A 24,523-nucleotide genomic window follows, 5' to 3' on the forward strand; every position below is an offset into this window, starting at 1 on the left:
AAAAGCCAATGGACACACAAGAAACAATAAATTTAAAACTGGGGGTGGCAATTTCTTGTTACGCCAATAGGTTTAATGTTATCTCAGAGAAATGATCGCTTTCTGGACAGAAAGGGAAACATATCTTCAAATGTCATGGGATCTACTAAACACAGATACATACATAAGAGAGAGTCAAATACATAACATGTTTCGTAGCCTCTGCTCGAAGCTTTACAACACACAACAGCAGCAGTCACGTCTTTTCACAGTCTTGTCCCTACAACGGCTATCTCTTCCGCCGCTTGGGCTCCACCTGCCAGTTCATATGAATATGAGCAATTAGTCATAACCTCATGCTAAAGAGCACATGGGAAACCTGATTTAAAAAATTTTTAAAAAAAAAATCACAAGGTACTTAATTTTCCTCTTCAATGCAATGAAGTAAAGCCACGGTAGAAATGTAAAGTTGTGGTGACAAAAGAAGAAAACTTTAATAGCTTCTAGACGTCTTCTAACATATTATCTCATAAAACACATGACGTGCTCATATTCAACAGGCCCGCATAATAAAACACTTGAGATATCTAAAATAAGGCCATTTAAAACGTCAAACAAGCATCAGATAAAATGACTGCTGAAACAAGTACATAGCGATTATTATCTCAAGCATTATAAACAGATAGATACGCCGAAGGATGTGTTGCAAGAACAAAATAACAAGGCAATCCAATGGAAGACACTGAGAGAGCCTCTTATACTCCCGAAAAAAAAAAATGGGGATTTTAAATCCAGGCACTTGGTTTAGGAGGAGGTAAAGCGGAACAAATGATTCTGAGAGAAATGGGATTCCTTTCTTCTCCTTTTATCTCCTCATCTTTCCCACACAAAAGGTGAGACTGCACTGATGGGTGGAATTTATGTCCTCCAAGGAAAAAGACTCTACAGAAAGAACTTACACGATTCAATTTACCAAAATAAGCAGCGAAATGTACAGAACGATGCAATCCAGAAAGGAGGTCATTTGAAGGTGGAATAACCACCATACTACCTTCAGAAGAAAATTCTGAGACTCACAAAAAAAAAAAAAAAGAAGGAAAGAAAAATCACCTATCCACAAAAATACACAAGGGAACGTGAGCATGCAAACTCAATAAGGATAAAACAACACATGACATACAATGCTGCACTTTAATAAAATAAATAGATTAAGCTCATTCATATCATAAACTAACCTAATGAGGGAATGCCACTCAAAATTAATGCAATGGCACTAAAAATGAACGGGCTTAATTAGACCAAATAACAGTAAGAACGAAATTGACAGATTTATCATACCTCCAATAACAATTTTTTACATTTATTGTATAGATGGCAACAAAGGAGGATAATCACCAATCCAACCTCCTATAAATTTCAGCCTCTCTCCATAAAACAAGCATGACATGAATCAAACTATACATTTGAACATCAATAACATATGGTTTCAACTATCAAAAGATAATTCCTGAAAGTCATGACTATTGAAGAACGTGCATCTAAATTTACTGATGATGAAAAAGTTCAATAAAAAGAAAACTAGTTGAAACTGAATCCAGGGTTCGCCCAGGAGAAAATTGCTCAACCAGAGTTTTGCAGTTTTTCCCATTTAGGAATTGGCAAATAAGACTAGATCACGAAAAGCCTAACAAATTTGTTGAGGCCAACTAAGTGAAAGAACAGCTTGAGCATGATAAAAATGTATGCCTGGCATGACAAATAGTAACAATGACAGAAAAGCTCATAAGGACAAAAGCTTCCATACACCCATATGTTAAGCAATAATAGCAGCTATCTATAGAGTCACATTCAAAATCAATAACGAAAGGAAGCTACAACTGCGAGACATGTTTCAAGAAATCACTGGAAGCAAAAAAAAAAAAAAGCATTTCGACAGTGTAGAGGCATCATGGGCATCCCCATTCATTTGTTTAATTTAAACCAATGCACGGCCTTAATTAATTACAATTTGCTCATTTAAAATAGGAAAAATAAAACTAAAAAAATTCAGTTTACCACATGTATTCAACTGAAGAATATATGGCCATTAATTAGGAAATGTACTGAGAATACAAGCATGTTAAAGCAAAATATGATTGGCTAATGAACTAATGTGCAAGTTTGGTAAAATTCTTTTTTTGTACCATTTCTGTTTTTGTGGATCTTTGAAACACGTTCCCTGAAATAAATAACTAAAATGACATGAAAATTTTACTTTCCATAAAGAACCAATACAGCACTCTAATATCATAAATGCAGATATCAGCTGTGCTATATTGCTAATTTCAAGACCAACAGCGCCGACAGCACACTATAGAAGAAATTGTTCATCAATCTCCAAAGTATACACCAAACATTGAACCAACCATCTGTTCCTCACAGATGTTTCCACCACCTTTATATACTTCTCCCGGGGTGGTGGTGTGAGATATACGTTGGAGAAACAAAATTAATAGAAGCAAATGTAAAAAATTATCAGGGACGGAAAGCAGGCAGGTTTCACCTTGCCATCGGATGTTGGTGATGCAGAAAATGTAGCTTGAGGCTTTTTCATGTCATCATCAGAAGAACATTCAGAACATACAAAATGGTCCAGTTTTTTTGCCTCTTCAATAGTCATGCCCACACAAGCAGGATGATACCTGCAAGAAACCTACAAAGATTGAAATATGTATTTGATAAAGCATATAGATATATTAAAAATTAAAAATTTATCAAAAACTGTAATAATATTTCTAGGATATTCTATAAATCTAAAAATCTTGCAGTGTATCAAAGTATCATGTCATAAAAGGCAGTGCCAATTAATGTACTATATCTACATCCCCAACCTTGCATGGATTTAACAAACTTATCCAAGCAAACTTTTCTACAATAACACAAAACCAATAACTGTAAAGAACAAGCAAATGCATCATTCAATTTATACTGGCTAACTTTTATTTGGAAAAAGAAACATCACAGAATTCAGAGCGGTAGTACGAAGGTAATAGATAGGAGATGTGGAATCCGTAGCTCCAACATGCAAGACATTAGCATGGCAAAATAGAGGATATATAGTCAAAATTAATCTACGATAGGACTTAGAAGCCTTTAGTTCTTAAATCTACATCATTTTCTATTATGTTATAGGGCCAATATTGACCTTACAGCTTGTTAGAATTCCAGGCTCCTTCTGCAGGCACCGGAAGTTATATCTAATGACTTCATCCAAGTAAATCACATATCTTAATACTCAAAAGATCTGAATGTTTAAAAAGCATGCGCAAATACATTAATACTGAGCAAAGTGAAGCAGAATACAATGATTTTACCAATCCTTGCACCCCTCACATTGCACCATGAGGTCGTCTGGATTATAAGGCATCTCGCATTTGCAATACCTTCAATACGCAAACCAAGTCAACAAAAAGCCATTGGTTATAGGAATCCAATTCTCCAAACGCCAAAATTCCATCAACAACAAAGCAAAAGAAAACTCACACAGCAACACGGTCCGGCGTGAAAGCACCGGTAGCAGCCTTGTATTCGAATCTACAGTAGTAATCTTCTGCTCCTACATTCTCAAGCTTAGTGTAGTTCTTGAAAGAGTGTACAATACACTTCCCTTCAATGGTGTGAGCACTCTGGACGTCATAATGGTCCGACAAGAACAGCTCTTTCGCTCCATGGAATTGCCTGCGTCCTCCAATCGACTCTTCCGGCCGATAATACCATCTGACGCGGACTTTAACGTTGTTCCTGTTATCTTGTTCGATCTTCTCCACGCGAGCCACGTACGGAGGCTTGCTGGTGTCGGAAGGCCGCATCAGTACACAGTCTCCAGCTGCCAAAAGGAGCACAAAAGCACATCTTTGAAAATCGAAACCCAGAAAATCAAGAAAGGAACGATTTTTAACAAAGAAACAGAGCTGGGTATTTTGTGAGAAGAAATAGATAGCGATTTACCTCTGACGATCTTGTTGGTGCCTCTGATGGTATATGAGTCCAAGTCCTTTCTACCCGGCCTCGTTTTCGCCATAAGATTGGAAATGTATGAATTGTAAGCCCTAAGATTTTGGCGAGAAGAAGAACAGAGGAACCCTAAGGTTGAAGCTGAGGACTTTCTGCTGTATGAGAGGAACGAGTAAGGGTGACGCTTTGCCTGAGCTCACCAGTGATTCGAGAATCGATACAATACGGTCTTAAGGTTCATTATCAAGCGTGTTATTAGATTTTTGGCGTTAAGCAGGCCTTCTTTTACCTGGCACATATATCCATTACCAAGTTTTTTCCTTTGATGATTTTTTTTTTTTTGCTCAACTTTTTGCCAAATTCCACGGCCTGTTTTGAAGATTTGAGGACGTTTCACCCATTTTTAGAGACAAATCTTTACTCTTGAAACTGATTATTCTTAAAGAAATCCTTAAATTGAGAAAATGAGAAGAAATAGAGTACATATTTTATAATCTCAACCGGTCGTTTCGTTTGTCCTTCATTGTTGATATACTATTACTAATATATACAAATAATTAAAAAACATCTCAAAGAATTAAATTTGCTGTTACATTGACCATAATTGTTTTTCTCATATAATTAAATTTAAGCTTCTTTCTTTTGGTTAAGTGCTGAAAGTGTTACTTACCGTGAAATTAGTTAGCATAGCCATTCTCTCTGCATGTGTCACTTATGTTCCCGTGTAAATAAATAGGAAAACTGGTAGAAAGAAGCACAAACACAGCATTTGTACAGAAGAAGCATCAAGTAGAAGACACAAGGGGGAGAAGAACAGTGAAAGTCGCATTAAAGAAACAATGGTGTTTCTGAGATTCATCATTTTTAGTAGCCATGCCTGGTGCCAACATGTTTGCTCAATCATTGCAACCCGAAGACAAATTATGTTGGTCAAATCAGTAAACAAGGTTCACATGCAAGGCCAAAAAAAATATGTGATGTTTGGCATATCGAGGATAACAAGATGAAATTAATAGCAAATAAGAAAGAGAGCATGTAATATTCTCTCGTTGATACCATCCATGAGAACTGTATTTACTTGATCAAACGGGTCCATCACTCCATACAAAATCCTTGGCTAATCAGATCTAATGCATTATAAATGTCAGGGAGAGATTCAGAACTCTGGAGCCTGTATCTTTGGGGGCATAGCTTGATGGGAATAAAGATGTCATCATTAGAAACCTTGAGAAACTTGAGCACTCCAATTAAACTTCATCAAAATTCAAACATCAAAGTTCCTAAAATTACAAGCTTCGAAACAGAAGATTTGACATTACTTCCCAACTTTTGATGAACAAAAATGGCATACAACTTGTGGCTCCTTATGTTGTACAGAAGAGAGGAAGGAAGGAAGTGGGGGCGGGGTTGAACCATATTCCTAATTCTGAGCAAGAGATAACCCAAAACTGCCTCAACGGTTTATTGGAGTATGCATACGCTCAACAATTCTGTTAACAGCATCACGAGACATCACCAATGTATCATGCAGTAAAATACTGTAGACATTCAAACCCTGCAAGAGTAAGTGAAACATAAATGAGCAAAGGAAACTTCAAAATCTGATAAGTTGACAGTCTCTCTAAAGTCCGTAATTTCTGAACAGAAAACACCAATTGACTCTAGGAAGCTGATTTATTATAAATTATACTCCTATCTATAGAGAGAAACAAGAAGGATGAAAAATGTAACTTACAATGGAGGGAAGAACGTTAACATAATGTAGATTTTGTGTAGCCAGCTTCAACTTTTCCTCTATGGGACCACCATCTACGAGCAAAAGTTTCTTGGTGTTTTCCATTTGATTGACATAGTTCACAATGTTCTTGGTTTTGTGGGTGGGAACCTCCAAATTGTCAAACACAAGAAGCTGTGTGTATATGCCATCGCCCATAATTAGGCTCATGTAAAGTGGAAATATAAGCTCTAATTCAACATAAAATGCAAGGGGCATACTACCAAGGAAAAAGTAAGCAAACGGTACAAATGAGGTATTTAAGAAATGAAAGAAGCTAAAAGACTCAATATGCATAACTGAGTTTCAAGAACAGACACACTAACCCGCTCTACCAGTGTCATGAAAAAGCAGCTTGATAAAGTAAACTATGGAATATGATATTCAATCAGAGCAGAGCTTGGTACATGCCCAAAGGAGCGGTCAAACTTGAAAGAAGAGAAGGCAATCCTTTGACATGAAATACACATAAAAAAATAGCCTGCGTTGATTTTTTTTTTTTTTTTTTGGGGTCCAATCACATGAAACTCGGAAACAACTAAACAATATACAAAGAGATAATCAAACAGTGTGAGGTTCAACGGAAGATTTGGGGTGTTGAAAGAAATTCATGAAACTTTGGTATATCGTCTATTTAGTTGTCAAACGGTTAAACAATATAAAAGTGAGTAGTTATGAACATAAATTCCAAGATTTTGTGAGAAGGTAACCAGTAACCCCCTCATTTCTTAAATGACATTTGGGTATTTTGTTAGTAGCGTGAGACACAAAGTTAACCAAGAATGCGAATTTATGTCTTTACCCTTCAATTTTAGAATTTAGACCCCCTTGTGTCAAGAGATTCTTAAAGATAGGAATGGCATTTGAAGGCAGATACAGATGGGTGGAAAATCGAGATTTATATGCAGAAACACGCACATGTCACAGCTATCTCTACATAATTATATGCTATTTATATGTTTTGTGCCAACAGTGTTTAACCTCCATAGGAAACTCATGTTACATAAAAATTACAAAGACGAATAATTGGTTCCTTTTGTTTTGGAGAGAGGGCATCTTATTGCTTAAAGGCAGCAGAAATAGTCGTATCATAGACATGACTAAACTCTAAATGAACATTAGGGGGCATAGCAATGCCTATCAAGCTAATGGTAAAACAGAAGTTGTTGGCAAAAAAGAAAAAAAAACAAAGAAAAGGAAAAAGGTAAAGCAGAAGTGTTCTTTCAGAAAGAAAATAGAATGTCACGTAATCAAGCCTTGGGAAGCAACGATAATTTACCTAATATAAAAAAGGAAAAAAAAAAAGTTCCTGACATGAAAGATCAAATTAAATTGAGAATAAGCAAAATTCTAAAACTCATACAGGACGCATAGTTTCTGTGATGAAAGAGAAACAGAATGATGAAGGGCAGAGATCTGTAAATTTTAGAGGGGCTAAGGAAGAGACTTGCCTTTCCTTCGGCCGCACGTGCTGACAGAGCAATCTTCAGCCCCAAACGACGAACCTTCTTATTGAGCTTGAAGGCATGGCTTCTGGGCTTAGGGCCGTGCATAGTGGCACCACCCCTAAACTGTTACCCATTCATGGATTTGTTAGATTCAACTACCAAAATTTTTAATAATGCAGCAAAGTTCTGAAGAGAGGAAGAAAAAATATGGGGCACTCAACCAGTAAGCAGACTGCTATGTTACCTGAGGCCCACGTAAAGTTCCGTGTCTTGCTCTACCAGTTCCCTTTTGTCTCCAAGGCTTTCTCCCAGTCCCACTGACCTCACTGATAGTTTTTGTTGAGTGCGTTCCCTGTTCCACTCAATTAGCAAACGCCTAAGTCCCCTATGTAGAATTTCCAGAGCTAAAACTTTGCATCTCCACTGCTAGGTAATTTATGCATCTAATACCATCTTGTCCAAGTGCAGGACAATATAAATATATTAAGAAATTTCAACTAAGACAAAGGACACGAAATATTCCATCCTCAAACATTAATCCAAACATGCCAAACCATGGTTATTGTTCAAATGCATAAGCTTCTCACATGCTCCCCTATTCACCCCTTTACCCCAAGAAATTATCAATGTCTCAACAGAAGTAATAAAAGAAAATAATTTAGAATTTCAACACAAAAACCATCCCAATTATTGTTTGGCCAATATAATAAAATCACAGTCAGCAGTCTTCCCTAACTCAAATATAGAATGTCCCCACGATAACATGTAAATTATAAAGAATCAAGCTTTGAATGTAAAAGCATTATGAACAGTCGCTACCTGCTGTCGTTTCGCAAGTTGCCACCTAACAACACGGTGGATGATATCCTTCCTAATAGGAACGTCAAAAACATCACCAGCTAAAACCATGAGGCCCTTGTCTTCATTACAAAAATTGGTCACTGGAATCAAAAGATCCTGGCAAAGCCCTACAACATCATGAAACACATTAGTTACGAGCTCCAAAATATCATTTAAGACAAAGAAGGCCACACCCAAATACATAAACTCTTCCATGATGATCAAGACTTGACACCTGATATGATAGATGAAGGATAATGAAAAGACCATACATAGTCAAGACACACTTCAGTTTTAATCATATCACAAGCCACACTATTTATAAGCCATGAACAATACAACTCATTCCTTAAGCCCAATGCAAGCATGGGAAAATGTGTCTCATTCATTACAAGTTATAATCATGAAGTATTTAGATATCACCATCATCCTTATTTTTAAAAGAGATGGATGCATAATTAAAGTAAAGAACGTGAACCCTTAGACATTAAGGCTACAAAAAACACAGCAGACGAAAAAGAAAAATGTGAAGTGCATGACTTTTGAAAGAGGATGCGAGATATGAAAGTGAAATCCAAAATAAGTTCATATTTTAGAGTGGAGTCAGATCATTGAACATGCATATAATACTTAATTCATATGCCATGAGTGATTATCTGAAATTGAACCAATTTAAGATCAAAGGATCAATTATATTGTTTTTCCTTGAGAATGCATACAGTAAGCGCTGACAATAAAGGTATGTTTATTCTATGACTTTCACATGAGAATAGCGCATCTTTCACCTTTTAAGAAAAATACAGAACCAACAAAAAAGTAACTTCAATAATAGCCTAGTTATATAGAGTCACACTAGAATTCTTCCTGGAAGGCTGATTTTCTATTGTTTAAGAATATATCAATTTCGGAGGGTAATGAAGCATTATGAAATTCAGGTAGAAGATTTTAGGATATAGTTCATACCTATAGTACGCTCAGAAGCAGCCCCTGGCACTTTAGACAATAAATCAGAAGGAAATGTACTATCACCAGACTCAGGAGTTAAAACAGAAGTTGAAAACTGCCGATGAGAACAGATCAATGACCTGACCTACATTTAAACATATAGGCGTACATTATGAAGCCGTGAACACAACCATAATCATAAGATGATTCTTCAAAGAATAAATACCCATCCTTATTAAAAAATCATATGGAGAGGGGAAAATAAATGTTATGCCAACATACCGAGAGAAGGCCGGAACGTCCCGCAGAAAACAGTCTCTCCCCGGCCAAACTGTTGCATACATCTGCAGATGCAAAATAATTGGGAAATCGTGAAGCTTATAGTAAGCAAAATCAGATTTAGAATTTGAAGTACGTGGTAAAATTAAAGAATGCATATACCATCTGATCTAATCAATGGCGGATGACTAGGATTTGGTGAATAACAACGATGGCCTATTGAATACAGAGAACCAAAAGAACGTTGGATCCTTCTGGAGATTAAAGCTGCCATACTTCATTAAACAAACTGTATCAATAATTTAGCCCCAACTACGCATTCCAGCATGCGGATTTGTACCTGACAATTTGAAGCATCAGAAACTCAAGCTTTCTCAAACAGAACAACACCAAAACTAAAACCGACCAAATCACACTATCAATCATGCCCTACAAGTAATTAAACTTCCACTTTTACTAGATAACATTAGGCTAAAAAAATGTTTCTTGAAGTCTAACGAGAAAAAATAAATGGGAAAGTAAAGAATAGGTCGGCAGTCAACACCATAAGTCACCATATAAACATATGTCTGTTTATCTATCTGGGATTCGTTCAAATTCTGAGATGGTTAATCCAAATGTAGAGAAACAAATACATACAAACAACGGATAAAAGGGACAACTTTGGACTAAATGATCAGGGGATGAGATTCAAACTTCTGTGCCCAGCAATTTCTAACCAACCCAAAGCATGAAATTCATCGAATGCCCCAAATCAATGCAGAAAAAGTGTATGAGATGAAATAGTACCATGCTCCAGATAGGACCACTGATTTAGTAGCAAGCTAGCAGCTCCCACTACGTTGTTCTGGTTTTGGAGCGGGGGCGAGGGATACGCCGGGAAAATGAAAATAAGACCCGCTTTTTCTACGAGTTGGATCCATGGAAGCCCATTCAATTTTTAATCCAGAAGAGTAGAAATCCCCTTCGGCCCAACTTAAAAGCCCAATACTATATACCAAAAAAGCCCACTGCTTTCGTAAATTAGTCAGGATGCCTGGAAGACTTGGAGTGTGAGATAAGAACCCCAATCTGGAGGAGAAAAAAAATATATTCTAAATTTCTAATTCGCATTGTACCCTAATTGTTCTCTTCATAAAATTACTTTTTCAATTTAGTTTTTTTTTATAGTTCTAGATAAAGTAATTCTTAATTTGGTTTGCTCATAAAAATGTCTTCTCTGTTATTAATCGTGAAACAAATGAAATTAGATATAAATGAATATAGGACATTATTTCTAATCCATTAAAAAATTAAGATATGTATTATCACATCCATCAATTTCATCTTCAGTAGATTGATAAAAAGAAACACATTATTGGTGGCAATGTTATTTATGAAAGACCAGATAGAAATCTACAATGAGCGATTAAATTGAGAAATTACATGATCAAACACAAAAAGCAGCTTTATGAAAAACTATATTAAATTTATTTTACTCGTTAGAGCTGACTAAAATTAATTGAAATTTTGCTTAAATAAATCAGTAAGCCACGCGTAATTCCTGAATTATATATGTGTTCCCAAAAACAAATGTTATTCTCAAGTTTTCCATGCACTGTGTGGAACTTTTTTCCTTTAAGGGACACCAACACTTTTATTGGAACTTTATGCCAATACGAAAAGAAAATTACTATTGGACAGCGTTTTCAAAAGATTGCTCTATCTATCTAAACTCCTTGCAAAAAACACAACTCATGTTTAGATTCAGATTAAAATGTCATCAACTCCAATGAATTTGATAATATACGCAAATATAATTAGACAATTTATAAAATTTCAGAAATAGAGAAATATTGCAATAAAACATCAAATTATGTAATTTTATTAAAGAACCTATCAAGCAATTCTTATTTCGTAATCCGAGTTTCACATGGATATTTGTATCCTTCACATATCATAAAATTTTCACATTTACTTTTATTTTTTAGATAAAATATAAATTTCATTCCAATGTTCTTACATTCCACACAAATACTTTGTAATTACTATTTCTTTACATCACACATCCTGCCAATACGTTTCAATGTAAAGAAAACAACGTTGAAAACATCAAATCAAAATTAGAAATGATATTTCATGTATAATACAAGTTAGAAAATTTGGAACCTTATTCCCCCTTAGTTCGTCAAAACACCTATATATACTCTTGGGCATAGACGTCATATTTCCCATAACAATCTGGGATTACATAAAACGTATAAATAGTCACACACACTATAATACAGGTTACTATTAAGTAATAAGGTTTAGGGCTTAGAAGTGAACAAGTGAAGTTGTGAACTCGTGAATATAACGCCTTCATTCTTAACACGGCTACCATAGATTACAGGATAATAATAATAATAATATCAGCCTCATGCAAAAATGCAGAAGGCATATTTAAATAATATTTTGTTCAGAGCATAGTGTGAGAGAAATCCAAGGGATATGGAGTTCCCAGAACGTTGTCCATGAAGTAGTGAGGAGGATGCATTGGATCCACCACCAGGAACTGCATGTCTTCTGAAGGCTTCCAGTGACGTTTTCTCTGGTTAATGAACCAGTTGTTTATTTGCTTCTGGTCCAGCCCTGTTGATTCTGCAAGTGCCAGCTTCTGTGATTCCTGTAAATTTATCAAATCAAATCCACATTTAATCACCATTATTAAAACTCTAACCCTCTCGTTTCAAAATAGCAATCATTATCTCTTCAACTATTGTGGGCGCCCAAATCCAAGAATCTCTTACGAAAAAGCACACGAGATGAGAGAGAATAAGATTCATTGAACCAAATTATACCTAGATGGTTCATTGGCATATTACGTACTACCCCAGTATTTATAAGACATAATTAACTAATTTAAAGTGATTAAGTAAATTAGTTAATTCAGTTATTTGTAAAAAATACGAGTTAGTTTTCCTAAAATACTTTTTCAAGTCATTCGCATTGTAATTATTTGGGAGAAATTAAGAAACAAATTAAATTAAAGTCTTATATTTAACACTAGACTTAACTCTCGATCAGCTCTTAGTACGTCTTCATGAAGGGTGAGGGCAAGATTTTTTTTCAAAGACAGGCCACTGCATCAATTCATTCTAAAGTTCTTTTCAAGATCGAAAGGTTAAATGGAATACATAATGGGGCGTCCCAAAAGATGAGATGAGAGAGAATAAGATTCATTGAACCCAGTTGGTTCGTTGGCATATATTATCTCTTTCATTGAGGGTGAGGGCAAGATTTTCAAAAGACAGGCCTAGCTGGTTGTACATATTAGGGCGTCCCAAAAATATGATCTTTTTGGAAGCAGCTTTCTTGAGCCACACTCCAAAGAAACGCTTAGCGTAGTACCAAACAAGTTCATGAAAAAGAAGGAGGTTAAGGATGCAAACATACAGAAGGGTAAGGCCATTTATAGTGTCCGTTCCACCAATCCAGTAATTGTTGCCTTGCTTCTTTAGGCAGCTTCCCTTTTTTCCTCTTCTTCATGAACTCCTGCTTCAGACTACCCAAGTATCCACTGTACTTCCTCAGAAGCTGATCCTTCAGTTCCTTATCCTCCACCTGCGGATCGATCATGCTAATTCTGCTGTTTTCAAGATCCATCTCATCTTCTGATGATTCAGTCCTTTCAGCAATCTCATTACAACCTGATAAGACCATATATATATATACCGTTGTTAGTAACATAACCAAGAATTATCATCAACATAATCACAATCCTATTGCACTTGAAGCATGTATAGGTACATCAAAAACCAGATTAGAGAAAGCACCCAATTTCAAATTAAATTAAACAGCTGATACATAGTTCATATACTGGTATAACAATAATAAAATACTCTCAAAATTCATCAAGGGTAATTCCACTTTCCAGATAACCTAAAGGTCTCAGATTCTATCATTGAGGTGATCTTGACGTTTTGGGTTTAAGTGAACTCAAAGCAAGCAAAAATATCTAAAAGACTACCAGAAAAAGTTGTACTCCTCCGGTCCTAATATATTTAGGACCAGAGGAGTACGTTATTATATGACACCCAATCATTTCCTCTTCCGTAATTATTAGGCAAATAATCGATAGACCAATAATGAATGCAGGAAAAACTCCAATTCAAAGTTTGAGTGCCTCTACTTTTTAACAATATATGTAAGTTTAAGACGTTGTATTTTTATTAGGGGCCAAATCAAAATTAGATAATGGTACGCTACAAGTACAAACTTGAATCACTAGGACGCAACTGCCTCAAACCAATGAAAGTTTGTATTTGGAATTACAGCAAATACGGTCAAGAGTCTCGTTACATCAATAGAACCTTATTCAAGAGTCTCGTTACATCGAGAGAACCTTATTTTAGAGCAAGGCTAGCAATTTTGAAAGACTTGAAACAGTAGAAACCTTGTATACGTAAGAGCCTGATAAAGTGAAGGGATGAAAAGGATAAATCTTCATTTTCATCATGTCTCCTTCCAAAATAATCTACTTTACCAAAACACACAGCCCATATTTCCAAAGCTTAATGGGAACTCCTTTCAATGAAGAAATGACAACCAACGAGGAACTTAGCTATCATAAATAATGAGAGATTGTGATTGAAAAAAGAAAGCACAAAATCAGGATCTCATGGACATTCACTTCTTTAAATAAAATGGAAGTTTTAATGTCACAATCAGCATGATAAGAGGCCGAAGAAGGACAAGGCGCTGTCATTCATCATACAAAAGTTAAGTTTGAAAAGTTATAACTCAAACCATCAAGTAATAATAGCCTTTGATCAAATAAGAAAAAAAATTTTCCGAGGGACCAAATTGAAAATTACTCCCGCAAAATAATTAAAGCCTTCAGTTTTATTTATGAAAGGACAGACTAGTAAACAAAGGCATTGTCATTTGTGAAGCAAAAGGTCTTAAAAGGTAATGATTAAAGCCTTCAAGCAATAATGGAGGTTTTATCCTCTAACCAATTTCATTGGAAAAAAACAGTGTTTGATCAAAAGAGCAAAAGAATATAAGCTAATTGACTGGAAATACACATCAAAGAAACTTTTTTGTGAGTGAAAAAACAATAACGGACAAAAGCAGCTGGTAGAACAAAGAACTTATCAGCACATGATCTATAAGTTGATCTTTCTTCTTTTACATTGAATGTGGCATGCTTTATAACATTTACAAGAACGATACTTCTTCTTTTGTACCATACATGGTTAAAAGTAATTTAAAATTGATTCACTAAAAGCTAGGTTATGTTTATATCCAAGAAAATATCAGATAAGCTTCTTAGATACCCTAAATTACGGTCAGTCACACAGCAGAAAAGCTTGACCACAAACATTGAAGGTGGCCACATTCTATTGTAGATGTCTAACAATTAACACCCACTTGGACATGTCACTGTCTGTCCAATTCTAGTTAAGGACAAGGAAACATATAAATTATTAACATTATATACCATGATATTATGGGCAAAATATGGAAAGATGCATTCCACTTGCAGATCCCAACAAATGGAAGATGATGAGCATATGACATCTAGCAACGTTCATAAAATGGGTGTGATTAAGCTTGGATTATTATCAGATAAACAAAAACCTGGATAATTATAACTAACTCCAAAAAATACTGATTAATGGGAAAGTAGCCGACAAAAACTTACATCTACCAATGAAAAATTAATATTGAGCAAAATCTAAACGGCATGTTGCAAATTCATTTTGAATATGACCTAATGCAACTATCAAATGTATTTTAGACCTTGTTTAACTATATCTAATCATCATCGATATAAATATAAACATGAAACATAAAACATATATTTAAAAAAAATGGTAGAAGGAGCTGCTTTGTTCAGTTGTCCACAAACAATAATGACTCTAGTTTCCATGCAATTTATAACCCCCCCCCCAAAATTTCCCGAATCTTAAAGAGTACATTACTCTTCACTAAGTTAGGTATATGTAACGAAATACTCAATTTAAAAAAAAGAAATTATGTCGACTGAAATAGTCATGACTAACTGTAATGATGATGTAGTTTTTTTAATTAGGTTCCTAAATTCATTCCTACAAATAGCTTTTTCTCCTACACCAACCCTTGTCTTCTACTGGTCCCAAATGTGTTCACCTCTTTGCATACAATATTGTCTGCAAGTTCACATTTCCAAGCGCACAACGAAAATTGTGTATCTGACCAACCTCACAATTGCCATTCCTGGATACGAGGTCCGAACTCTGAAGAAAACCCTAGTATACCTCAAAACCTAAATTTCTTCCTCTGCCGGTAGTAGTTTCGTTTCTTGTGGAATGTATCTTCCATTGTCTCAAGGTTCAAAACCAATTAACCTGTCCGTATCGGTAAAAATCGACTGGGGAAGTACTTAAAGAGCTCTAAACCTAATGCCCACAAACACAAACGAGAATTACGATATTGCACCCATACCGAGAAGAGAATTAAACCACACACACTATAATAATAATTGTCTTTGTGTGTAACGTCCCTCTGAGAGAAAACAGATGCCAGACCTTCCTACTCGGTTCCCCAAAAGGAAAGATCTGATTAAAGTTAAAAACAGTGATGACCTACTTCAATTTGGGATCATCTTGTTCAACTTCATGTCATTGTTTTACTGCTAAAACCTACTTCCAGCCGGAACCATGAACATTTATATATGCATGGCCAGTTAAAAAAATTGACCTGAAGTCCTGAACCCAAGCATACTGCACAACAACAACAAAAAGATAGAGTTTAAGAGATTGAGAGAGAAGTGATCACCAAAGTTGATCGGAGAATCAAGGGTGAGAGCTTTGAATTGACGTTCGATGTTCTGAAGGAAGAACATAGCTTCCTTTAAGGGTTTGGAAAGCTCCTGCTCGTACTTCGTCAACATCTCACAGTATGCCTCCATGAACTGATCCAGCGCCGGATCTTCGCCGGTGCTGCCTGACCCACCTCCGCTGCGGCCCATTGCCGCCACCGCCGCCGCATATGCTTCATCTAGCCTCGCCACCGTTTCCGGCGGTGCGCCCACCTAATAAGTGCAAACCAACATTAAGAACATTACTTTCGGAGTCAGTGATCCTTGGTATGTCTCAGGATTTAAGGATCTGCATATAAATCTCACTCAAATGAGCCCCACAGACACACGGATACTTGTATGCACAAATACATATTAATGAACAACATGAAGGAGTTGCCACGAAGAAATTGAACTGTGAAAAACTCAGGTTGCAAGGAACTGTCGTTATCAACCCAACTTTCAAAGGGTTTCGATTTTTTTTCCACTTCTTAGTTCTTTCCTCACTTCTTTTTTCTTGGGATGCAGCATATGATGATTTGTTAAAATTAAAACATTTTTAAGTATTAGACCATGATATCGCCAGAGTAAGAGATGTTAAGTTACCGAATTCTCAGATCGGAACCTGACACAGAGAGTCAGAGAGAGTATGAACAATGAAGGTATTAAATATTAAAAAAAATTAAAGCGGGAAAAAAAGGGATAAACGTCCAGTCAAAATTAAGCTTTTCTTCCTGTCTTTATATTTCTGTCATCAATATCTCACCTTTTGACAATTGACGTAAGCAGCGAGGAGGCGAGGGTAGTGAGGATGAGCCATGATCCTGGCTTTCACAGGAGAACAAGAAGAGGAACTACCATCGGTGTTGTTAATGTTGTGGTCGACGATGTCCATGAAACAACAGCCAAAGCTTAACCCGGTATTGTTGTCGCTGCTGTTGCTGTTGTTTAAGTTGTTGTTGTTGCAGAGCATAACAAAGGAGGAAGAGAAAGAGCTACTATTATTAGTGCAAGGTGTGGGGAGGAGAAGAGTATTAATAGTGTTTAAATCAGCGTGTGTATTAGGATTAGGATTTATAAATGGATGATGATGACCACTTTGATGATGATGGTGATGATGAGATGTCACTATAGGCATATTCATCACCACTTGAGGAGGACGTACTAGACCACCACTACCACGACTGTTCTCTCCCACAAAAGACATCCCCTGATAAGTCTCCTCCATTTGCTTCACCAAACACACTTTTATAATTCTCTTTCCTACCTGCTACACACACACACACACAACACAGATCCTTCTCTTGTTCGGTCTCTCTGGTCTGAGAAGTCTTTTTGCCGTGATGAATATAGGGTGTCTTCAGTCTCTCCCGGGTTTGATGCGAAAAGTTCCAGGCTTTTTACAGGAAAATCCTAAGGTTTTTCTGGCGAAGCCAGCCTGCACAGATAGTCTTTCCTTTAAAAACTAAGTGTTAATTTTTGCAGCATTAATAGCTATCTGTCACAGAACACAGCTACATTACTGTTAATACTGTAAAAATTCAGATGATTCCAATTATTTTCTGCTCCACAAGCTTGATGATGTGGGAGTGGGGGGGATTGAGAGAGAGAGAGAGAAGAAAAGAGAGGAAGGAAGGGCGGTGAATGATGGTGCAAGTGCAGAGAAAGCTTTACCTTCCCGATGAAAACTCGCTCACACTCTTTACTTGCAGTGGCAGTGATGCTCTGTCAAAACTGGCAAACAAAAGAGGGGAGAGGGAGACGATGTAATCGAGGAAAGCACCTACAAGCTGGGCTACGGAAGCTGGGCTACGGGTAAGGTGACATTGCAGAGAGAGGGATGAGGGATAGAGAGAAAGAGAAAGGGCTTATTGGGGACGGAATCAGGCCCTTTTTGAGTTAACAGCTCTCTTGTTCTGCTTTTCTGTGTTACCATTGGCGTTTTGATAGCCACCTGGACCCTCATTTAATATTCCCACCTTGCCTTGTCCCTTCCTCAAATCCTCTCGCAATCCCCATCCCATCTCCAAATCTTTATGTATTACTCCCATCGTATCATCTCCATTTCTTGACTCAGTAGTATCGGTATATTTTTAATTACCAATATTACGTTAAAATAATTTTTGTTCATTTATCATTCTCGAATATGAATATAACCTCTGTGACCTTGAGTCCGGTTGGATTAACGATTAGAAAAATAATTTATTAAAAAAATAATTTTTAAAAAAATAAAATTAGATAAAAACTAAATTGGATAAGTTACATTATGTTTGAATTAGAGTTCAAAAAAGTTAATTTATAAAAGTGATATTGGTAAAAAATTGTTTGAATTATAATTGAGTAAAAGTAAGCTTGTTTATAAAATTATCAAAATGGTTATGATTTTTAATAAATAATGAAACATTATTAAAAAAATAATTTCACCAAATTATTTATAAGCTCATGTTGATCTCATATATTTTCTTTTATTTTTTATTATTTATTATAAAGACATATTTAAAAATAAAAGTATATTTCTATGAGTATATTTAAAAACAAAAGTATATTTCTAACTTATTTATTACTTTCAACTAATTTTAGCTGATTTTTTGTTATCTACAAATTAGTTATTTGAGGCTTGTAATAAAAAGCAAATGAGGTAATAAATTTCTTAACTTTTTCTCTCTCCATGTTTCAAAAGCTATAAGTTATAAGTTGTTAATTTTAATTTATAGTTTATTGTAACTTTTTATACAAAAGTCAGGTTGCTCAATCCTCAAGTCAAATAACACAAATTCTTCAACCAGGCCTATGCTTTTAAAAAAATTACTTATTGCCCTCCAAACACTTGACCAAACAGGCTGCTTACCAATTCAGCCAATTTTCGTTGGCAGAGTAAAATTATTTTCGTTGCCTCTACTATTTTTTCTGACTGCAAATCCTACTGGACAGGTAGCAAGAACCCATATATTGTTATCCAGATGACATTTTGCTCAAATTTAATTACTGTTTCAATATTTTAATCTATGAAGCACTTCAAGTTATACGAACCTGAAATAATTTTAGTTCAAATGCTGTGATTCTCTTATTTTATAATACCTGCGCAGTGTCAAAAGGGTGGCTCAATGCATAAAGCTGCTATTACCTTCGGTCCTAATTTCTAATCATAAAATCTTATTTATAATCTATAAACAATATTTTATAATTAAAACTGAGTAGTACTGTATAAAATTTGGAAAGGGATACGCTCCCTTAGCCCTATAAGTAAAAAAACTAATTTCAAGACTTGAATTCATAACCTTTTAGTTAGATTGCACCAACCTTATCGTTATTTCGAATTTCACCCTCTACCTATGCATGCCTGAATTCCCAAAAAAAAATGTGACAAGATTCTTAAAGACCTAATACAAAAGATAAAACACGCTCCTTTACAAAAATAAGGGGGGAAATTATTTTAGAAGTACCTATACTTTTTATAAAAAAAAGTAAAATTAAATTATCTAATTAAGAGAAAAAATAAATAGGTACGAAATAAAAAATTAAAAAAAATATAATTACCCCTAATATGATTTTCTCACATCAAAGGTGCTTCCATTGATGCAAAATAAAGCTAAAAAATTCACATATCAGTGCGTGTATTAAATATAGCATCTCAAAGAGACGAGTCTGTGATCATTTCTAGAAACAACCGCTATTTTTTTTGGGACAAGCAGAAACAACCACTACTATATTGCCATTTTTTAACAGTGAGTTGAAATTTAAATCAACAAAAGTGCATGGTGATTTTCCCTAGCATTGAATCACACATAACATTGATTCAACCGATTGTGTACTGTGCATTAACTTAGTTATCAGTTTTTTAAGTCCATTCGCCGCATTGACTTAGCAGAAAGGGATAATTTTATAGTTAATTCACTCATCAATGGAGGCTTGGTGGTCCATTGATTCCACTCACTTTTCTCTCAGTGACCTGATTTTTAAAGTACTCCATTGTGCCTCCTTTATTATTTCTTCATTGTGTTTGTACAGTAAGAAATTATGCAAGTTGAATACCAGCAACATCCTTTTAAATAAGTAAATTAGATGGTTTCATCACAATCATCTATATCTAAATATGATTAATAATATGAGTTTCATAATCTCCCATTAGTTTTAATAGCTAGTAACGATTGGCTGGTACCAGCGACGGATTTTAGTAAAAACTGTACAAGCATGGTAGAAATTAAAAGCCAATACGAGATAGTCAGGTATGACAACTCAAGTGAAAGAAAATGTCCTCTGTGGATGAGATAGTCAGTTAGTACTCTTGTGTGTGGATGACAATTCTGAATTAAAAAAAAATTAATAAATAGTCTTATAATCTAATGACGAAGGATTAGTTATTAATATGAAGTCGTTTAACTGACTAATACTATAAAAATCTGGATCACTTGTATGCTTTATTTAAAGTCAGTTTATCATGTATCCTCCCCACGTGATGCCGCATCACGCCAAAAATTGGCTCTCACTTTGGACACACCGTCAAGCTGTACTGCCAAGACCGAATGGATTAATCTAGAAAAATTAATAAAATTACTAAATTACTTAATTAGTAATGGATTAAAAATATTAATTAATTTAATTTTAAAAAAAATTATCCTGATCTTTTTTCTTAATCCCCTCTCATTTTCTCCTATTTAATTATTATTGAGAGAATATCAATAAGGTTAATTTTGAAAAAAAATTGATAAACATGTTAAATATATCTTATATATATATGACCGACATTAACTCTTAAATTATATCATGTATTAAGAACCGGAAGAATATAACATATAACATCTTTAGAATGTTTATGTGGATAATTAGAGTATCTATCACATTACAAGTGAGGTAAATTAATTTTTTTAACAATATAAACAATTTATAATAATTTAATAATTTTTGAAATTTCTCTAAATTAATCAACGGACATTCTGTTAAGCACTGGAGGTCGTATTTAATTTATAGTGTCGAAAAAATGTAACATAATCCCACATTACGCTGCATCAAGCCCAGACACAGAGCATCAGTCGAACATTTTGCTATTATCAAGCGAACAAGAAATTCCCTTCACACATTAAATGAACTCCAGAATTGTATGGAGATAGATGGTGCCCATCACTCGCCACTTTATCCCATCCCAAACTTTTAATTACTTCCAAAATAAAAAAAAGGGAAGAATCCAAACTAATTATATGATGTGATCTTTCCAGTTTTCAAGTCGAGTTTTGTCGACAAATCATAGGGCCATAGCACTGTTAATGCACAACATTTGATTCCCGGGTTTGCCACGACAAGTCCAGATCAAATTAATTACACTGTCCGATTCTTAATAATACAATAATTAATGGAGTTTAAGTTTGATACCAAGTGTAAAGCCTTTTTGGGTCATGTTATGACACTGAGTATGAAGTTTTAAGCCATTTTATGTTTCATACTTATCATTTTTTGAGCTAATCTACTTTACTTATAATTTTGACAATACTCGAATGTTATATAATTATATTTTAGAAAATTTATATCAAATTTATTAAAAATAACTTATTTATTTATTTATTTTATCCAAATTAAGTAATTATTCTATTAAATAAAGGAGGAATGTTAAATGATTTGGCTTCCATGGCTGAGACACTATTATAGGGTAAAAGTATATCTAACATCATAAATTTTTTGAGAAAATTGTAAATAAAAACCTCCAAATATGTAAAATTACAATTTGGGATCCTGGATTTGGAAAATAACAGATAAGGACCAGGTTCTACTTTTGCAAATATGAAATGTGGATAAAATATCTAAAATACCCCTTAGTCAAATTGTGATTTAGTTTACTAAAATTGTCATTCGCTAAAGGAAACTTGTCATTTTTCATAGTCGACTCGTTATTTGACATACCCTCAGCCAAGTTGTGATTTGATCTATTGAAATTGTTATTCATTAAAGTGAACTTGTCATTTGACTGAGGGTCATTTCAAATATTTCACCATGATTTTATATTTGCAAAAATAGGACCGGTTCTTATTTTTTATTTTTCAAATTAAAAATCTCAAATCACAATTTTATATATTGAGGGATTTTTTTTTCAATTTTTTCTAATTTTTTAGTGGCACAATTTTATTTGAAGATGTTAAAATCTCAGGTGTAACTAAAAAATAATATTAAATTATTTGCTGCATCAAAAAAAGTAAGATCATAAATAAAATTACGTTACTAAAAAATGAGGTTGTTGGATTCACTTAAGAGATGAGATCTAGGTGTTCATTACTTTTATTTATATTTGAAAAGGAGAAAATATTTGGAATGTAGTCCTCATTGCATGATAAAAAAAGCTGTTAAAGTGAGGGGGACAGTCCGAATGTCTCTTCATCGATCTCTGCTGATCTTTTTTTAATTCCTCCAAGACATCACACTTAAACAACCCTAATGCTGTCAAATTTGCAATTACCAACCTTAAAATTTACGCAATGTTTTTGAGATAAACAAGAAACAAATAGTTTTTTCAGAAAATTGTAAAAAAAAAATTAAAAAATTAAAAAAATTATATATAAGAACCCGTTTATAAAAATTGTTATCATTTATTTATTAATTATTGTTAAAACCAATATTAATATTTTCGCCAATTAAATTAGATACTCTGATTCTCTGGAGTCTATTCCTCCGCGGTCTGCACAGGTTTATAAGGTTTTTTTTTTTTGATAACCATAATTAAGGTGAAGAGTACGTAGTCAGAATTCCCGTGAAATTATTAGTACGTTGTGCTCCCTCTGTCATCACTTCGTATCACGCTCTAATCTTCCTAAACATCCTAGGACCACTACATATGTTGTCCCTATGGTTTTTTGCCTTGAAAAAGAAACCATAAGAGTACTACGAATTTGGTTGGAAAGTGGGTTTCTTTTGTTCTAATCTCTTGCTTAATCTTCCTACGGGAATCAGAAAGCTGCCAGTGCTGGCTTCATATCTCATTTCAGAATTCCGTTGTTGATTTCTTGACTTGTAGCCTTGAATGGGTTTCCGTTTGAATTTTGGATCTGAATATTTGATCAAGAAGAAACCCACCGATGCTTTGATCATTTATAAGTTTGAAGACTAAAACTAATATTACTGCAGAGAAGGAGCCGTACGTGGTCGGAGGAAGAAGCAGATGAGAAATCGGGGGGCGAAGAGGCAACTGAAAACACAAATGAACAATTCTGGGTTTCTCCACACTCCATAGCATTATTCATTCATTTCCTGTTAAAAGATCAGCCATGTATTATCATTAAATTCTATCCAAAAAAAAATCCTAGTTTGTATTTTAACAAGTTTGTATTTTGCCAACAGGCGAAGCACACTTGGATTCAAAAGGATCAGTAACGGGCACCTAAATACTTCAATCCCTTTGATGTTGAAGAACCATCATCTACTACTTCGCTCATCCCTTCTCCTTTCTCAGCTTCTCACAAAACGACGATCTTCCCTTCTCCCTTCCCTCCGCCCTTCTCGGCGGCTTATGTTCGGGACGGCGATCTCCCCGACCTCCTCTCTTCGTGGCTTCTATTCTTCACGACCCCTAGGACCCAAAACAACTGACCCGATGAAAACTACCCGAAACCCATATATGCTTTGTTAGTTTCTACCACATTAGTGACATAGGTAATAAGAGTCGTTAAAAGCCTTTTATAGAATAATTGCCTCACATTAATTCAAACACAGGAGGTAGTTGCTTTTTGAGATGGTTTAGATAAAAACCAATTTTAAAAATAATTTTACTAAGTACAAAATAAATATATAATAAAATTTGTCTTGATTTACCTAAGAATGCTTTTAAAAAGTATTTATGGAGTGTCCAAACACCCCGCAAGTGTCATCTGTACAGAGGGTGTATTCAGATTTCAAGAGGATGAGTGATTTTGAATGGCCACTTTTTGGTTATTGTATTTTATCCTCAGGATTTTTGTAAAGTTGCTTGTCCAAGAGGAGGAGAATTTGGAATTCCAAGACCTGAAGAACTATTTGGCAGCCTACCCACGAAGTTTCGCACTCAAAAGATTTGATTTTGATGGCTTTGGTCGGATATTATCTCAGCTCCATTATGATTTTTGCCTCCTTCACTGCTCCTCCCGCATGCGCTCTATGTGAAGAAGCAATTGGACTACGAGGATGCTTTCACTTGAATCGACGCTATGAAAAAACGCAATGACCCAATCACAAGCCAGCACCACGCAGGAAAGAACAAGTGGAATCCGAATTCAACTGAACGACGATTCCTCAGCACCAAGGAATTCGACAGGCAGCAGCCTCGCAAGAATTGCACCGCAATGTAAAGTTAAAAAGAAACGAGAATGTGGTCAAGTCACTAAACGTACTACTAATTCCTGTTAGATTCTTTTTCTTTTCTCAAATACTACTGGAAACTTCATGCTAGTAAAAAAGATAAGGTGCAGACTGAATAGCAGAAAATGGCAGGAGGAGGAGACTTTT

General features: G+C 35.0%; 3 protein-coding genes across 5 annotated transcripts; all 3 read right to left on the reverse strand.

The window, feature by feature from the left end:
- LOC114714645 (chromatin remodeling protein EBS) lies at window positions 1–4,211 on the reverse strand. 2 transcript variants are annotated; one of them, XR_003737468.1, is made up of 5 exons: window positions 3,967–4,211; window positions 3,502–3,844; window positions 3,333–3,401; window positions 2,522–2,671; window positions 1–295 (listed from the first exon to the last, which is right to left on the reverse strand). XR_003737468.1 is itself a non-coding variant. In XM_028899405.1 (5 exons), the coding sequence occupies exons 1-5, from the start codon at window positions 4,037–4,039 to the stop codon at window positions 269–271; spliced, it is 651 nt and encodes a 216-aa protein (XP_028755238.1). In that variant the 5' UTR covers window positions 4,040–4,209; the 3' UTR covers window positions 1–268. The 2 variants fall into 2 exon arrangements, 1 of the variants encoding a protein (XP_028755238.1); XM_028899405.1 differs by having other exon boundaries at window positions 2,522–2,660; window positions 3,967–4,209.
- Window positions 4,212–5,021: 810 nt separating this feature from the next.
- LOC114714644 (50S ribosomal protein L4) lies at window positions 5,022–10,116 on the reverse strand. The gene is made up of 9 exons (XM_028899404.1): window positions 10,048–10,116; window positions 9,421–9,598; window positions 9,262–9,323; window positions 8,998–9,124; window positions 8,014–8,162; window positions 7,439–7,546; window positions 7,198–7,317; window positions 5,708–5,881; window positions 5,022–5,527 (listed from the first exon to the last, which is right to left on the reverse strand). Exons 2-9 carry the CDS (start codon window positions 9,530–9,532, stop codon window positions 5,426–5,428), a joined length of 954 nt encoding a protein of 317 aa, XP_028755237.1. The 5' UTR covers window positions 9,533–9,598; window positions 10,048–10,116; the 3' UTR covers window positions 5,022–5,425.
- Window positions 10,117–11,445: 1,329 nt separating this feature from the next.
- LOC114714643 (homeobox protein SBH1-like) lies at window positions 11,446–17,833 on the reverse strand. 2 transcript variants are annotated; one of them, XM_028899403.1, is made up of 5 exons: window positions 17,738–17,833; window positions 16,830–17,004; window positions 16,042–16,297; window positions 12,673–12,926; window positions 11,446–11,902 (listed from the first exon to the last, which is right to left on the reverse strand). In XM_028899403.1, exons 2-5 carry the CDS (start codon window positions 16,956–16,958, stop codon window positions 11,696–11,698), a joined length of 846 nt encoding a protein of 281 aa, XP_028755236.1. In that variant the 5' UTR covers window positions 16,959–17,004; window positions 17,738–17,833; the 3' UTR covers window positions 11,446–11,695. The 2 variants fall into 2 exon arrangements, with proteins under 2 accessions (XP_028755236.1, XP_028755235.1); XM_028899402.1 differs by lacking the exon at window positions 17,738–17,833 and having other exon boundaries at window positions 16,830–17,327.
- Window positions 17,834–24,523: the final 6,690 nt, after the last annotated feature.

Source organism: Neltuma alba, unplaced genomic scaffold, assembly GCF_004799145.2.
Source record: "Neltuma alba isolate B1F8T4 unplaced genomic scaffold, ASM479914v2 tig00011524_pilon, whole genome shotgun sequence".
NCBI classification, from domain to species: Eukaryota; Viridiplantae; Streptophyta; class Magnoliopsida; order Fabales; family Fabaceae; genus Neltuma; species Neltuma alba.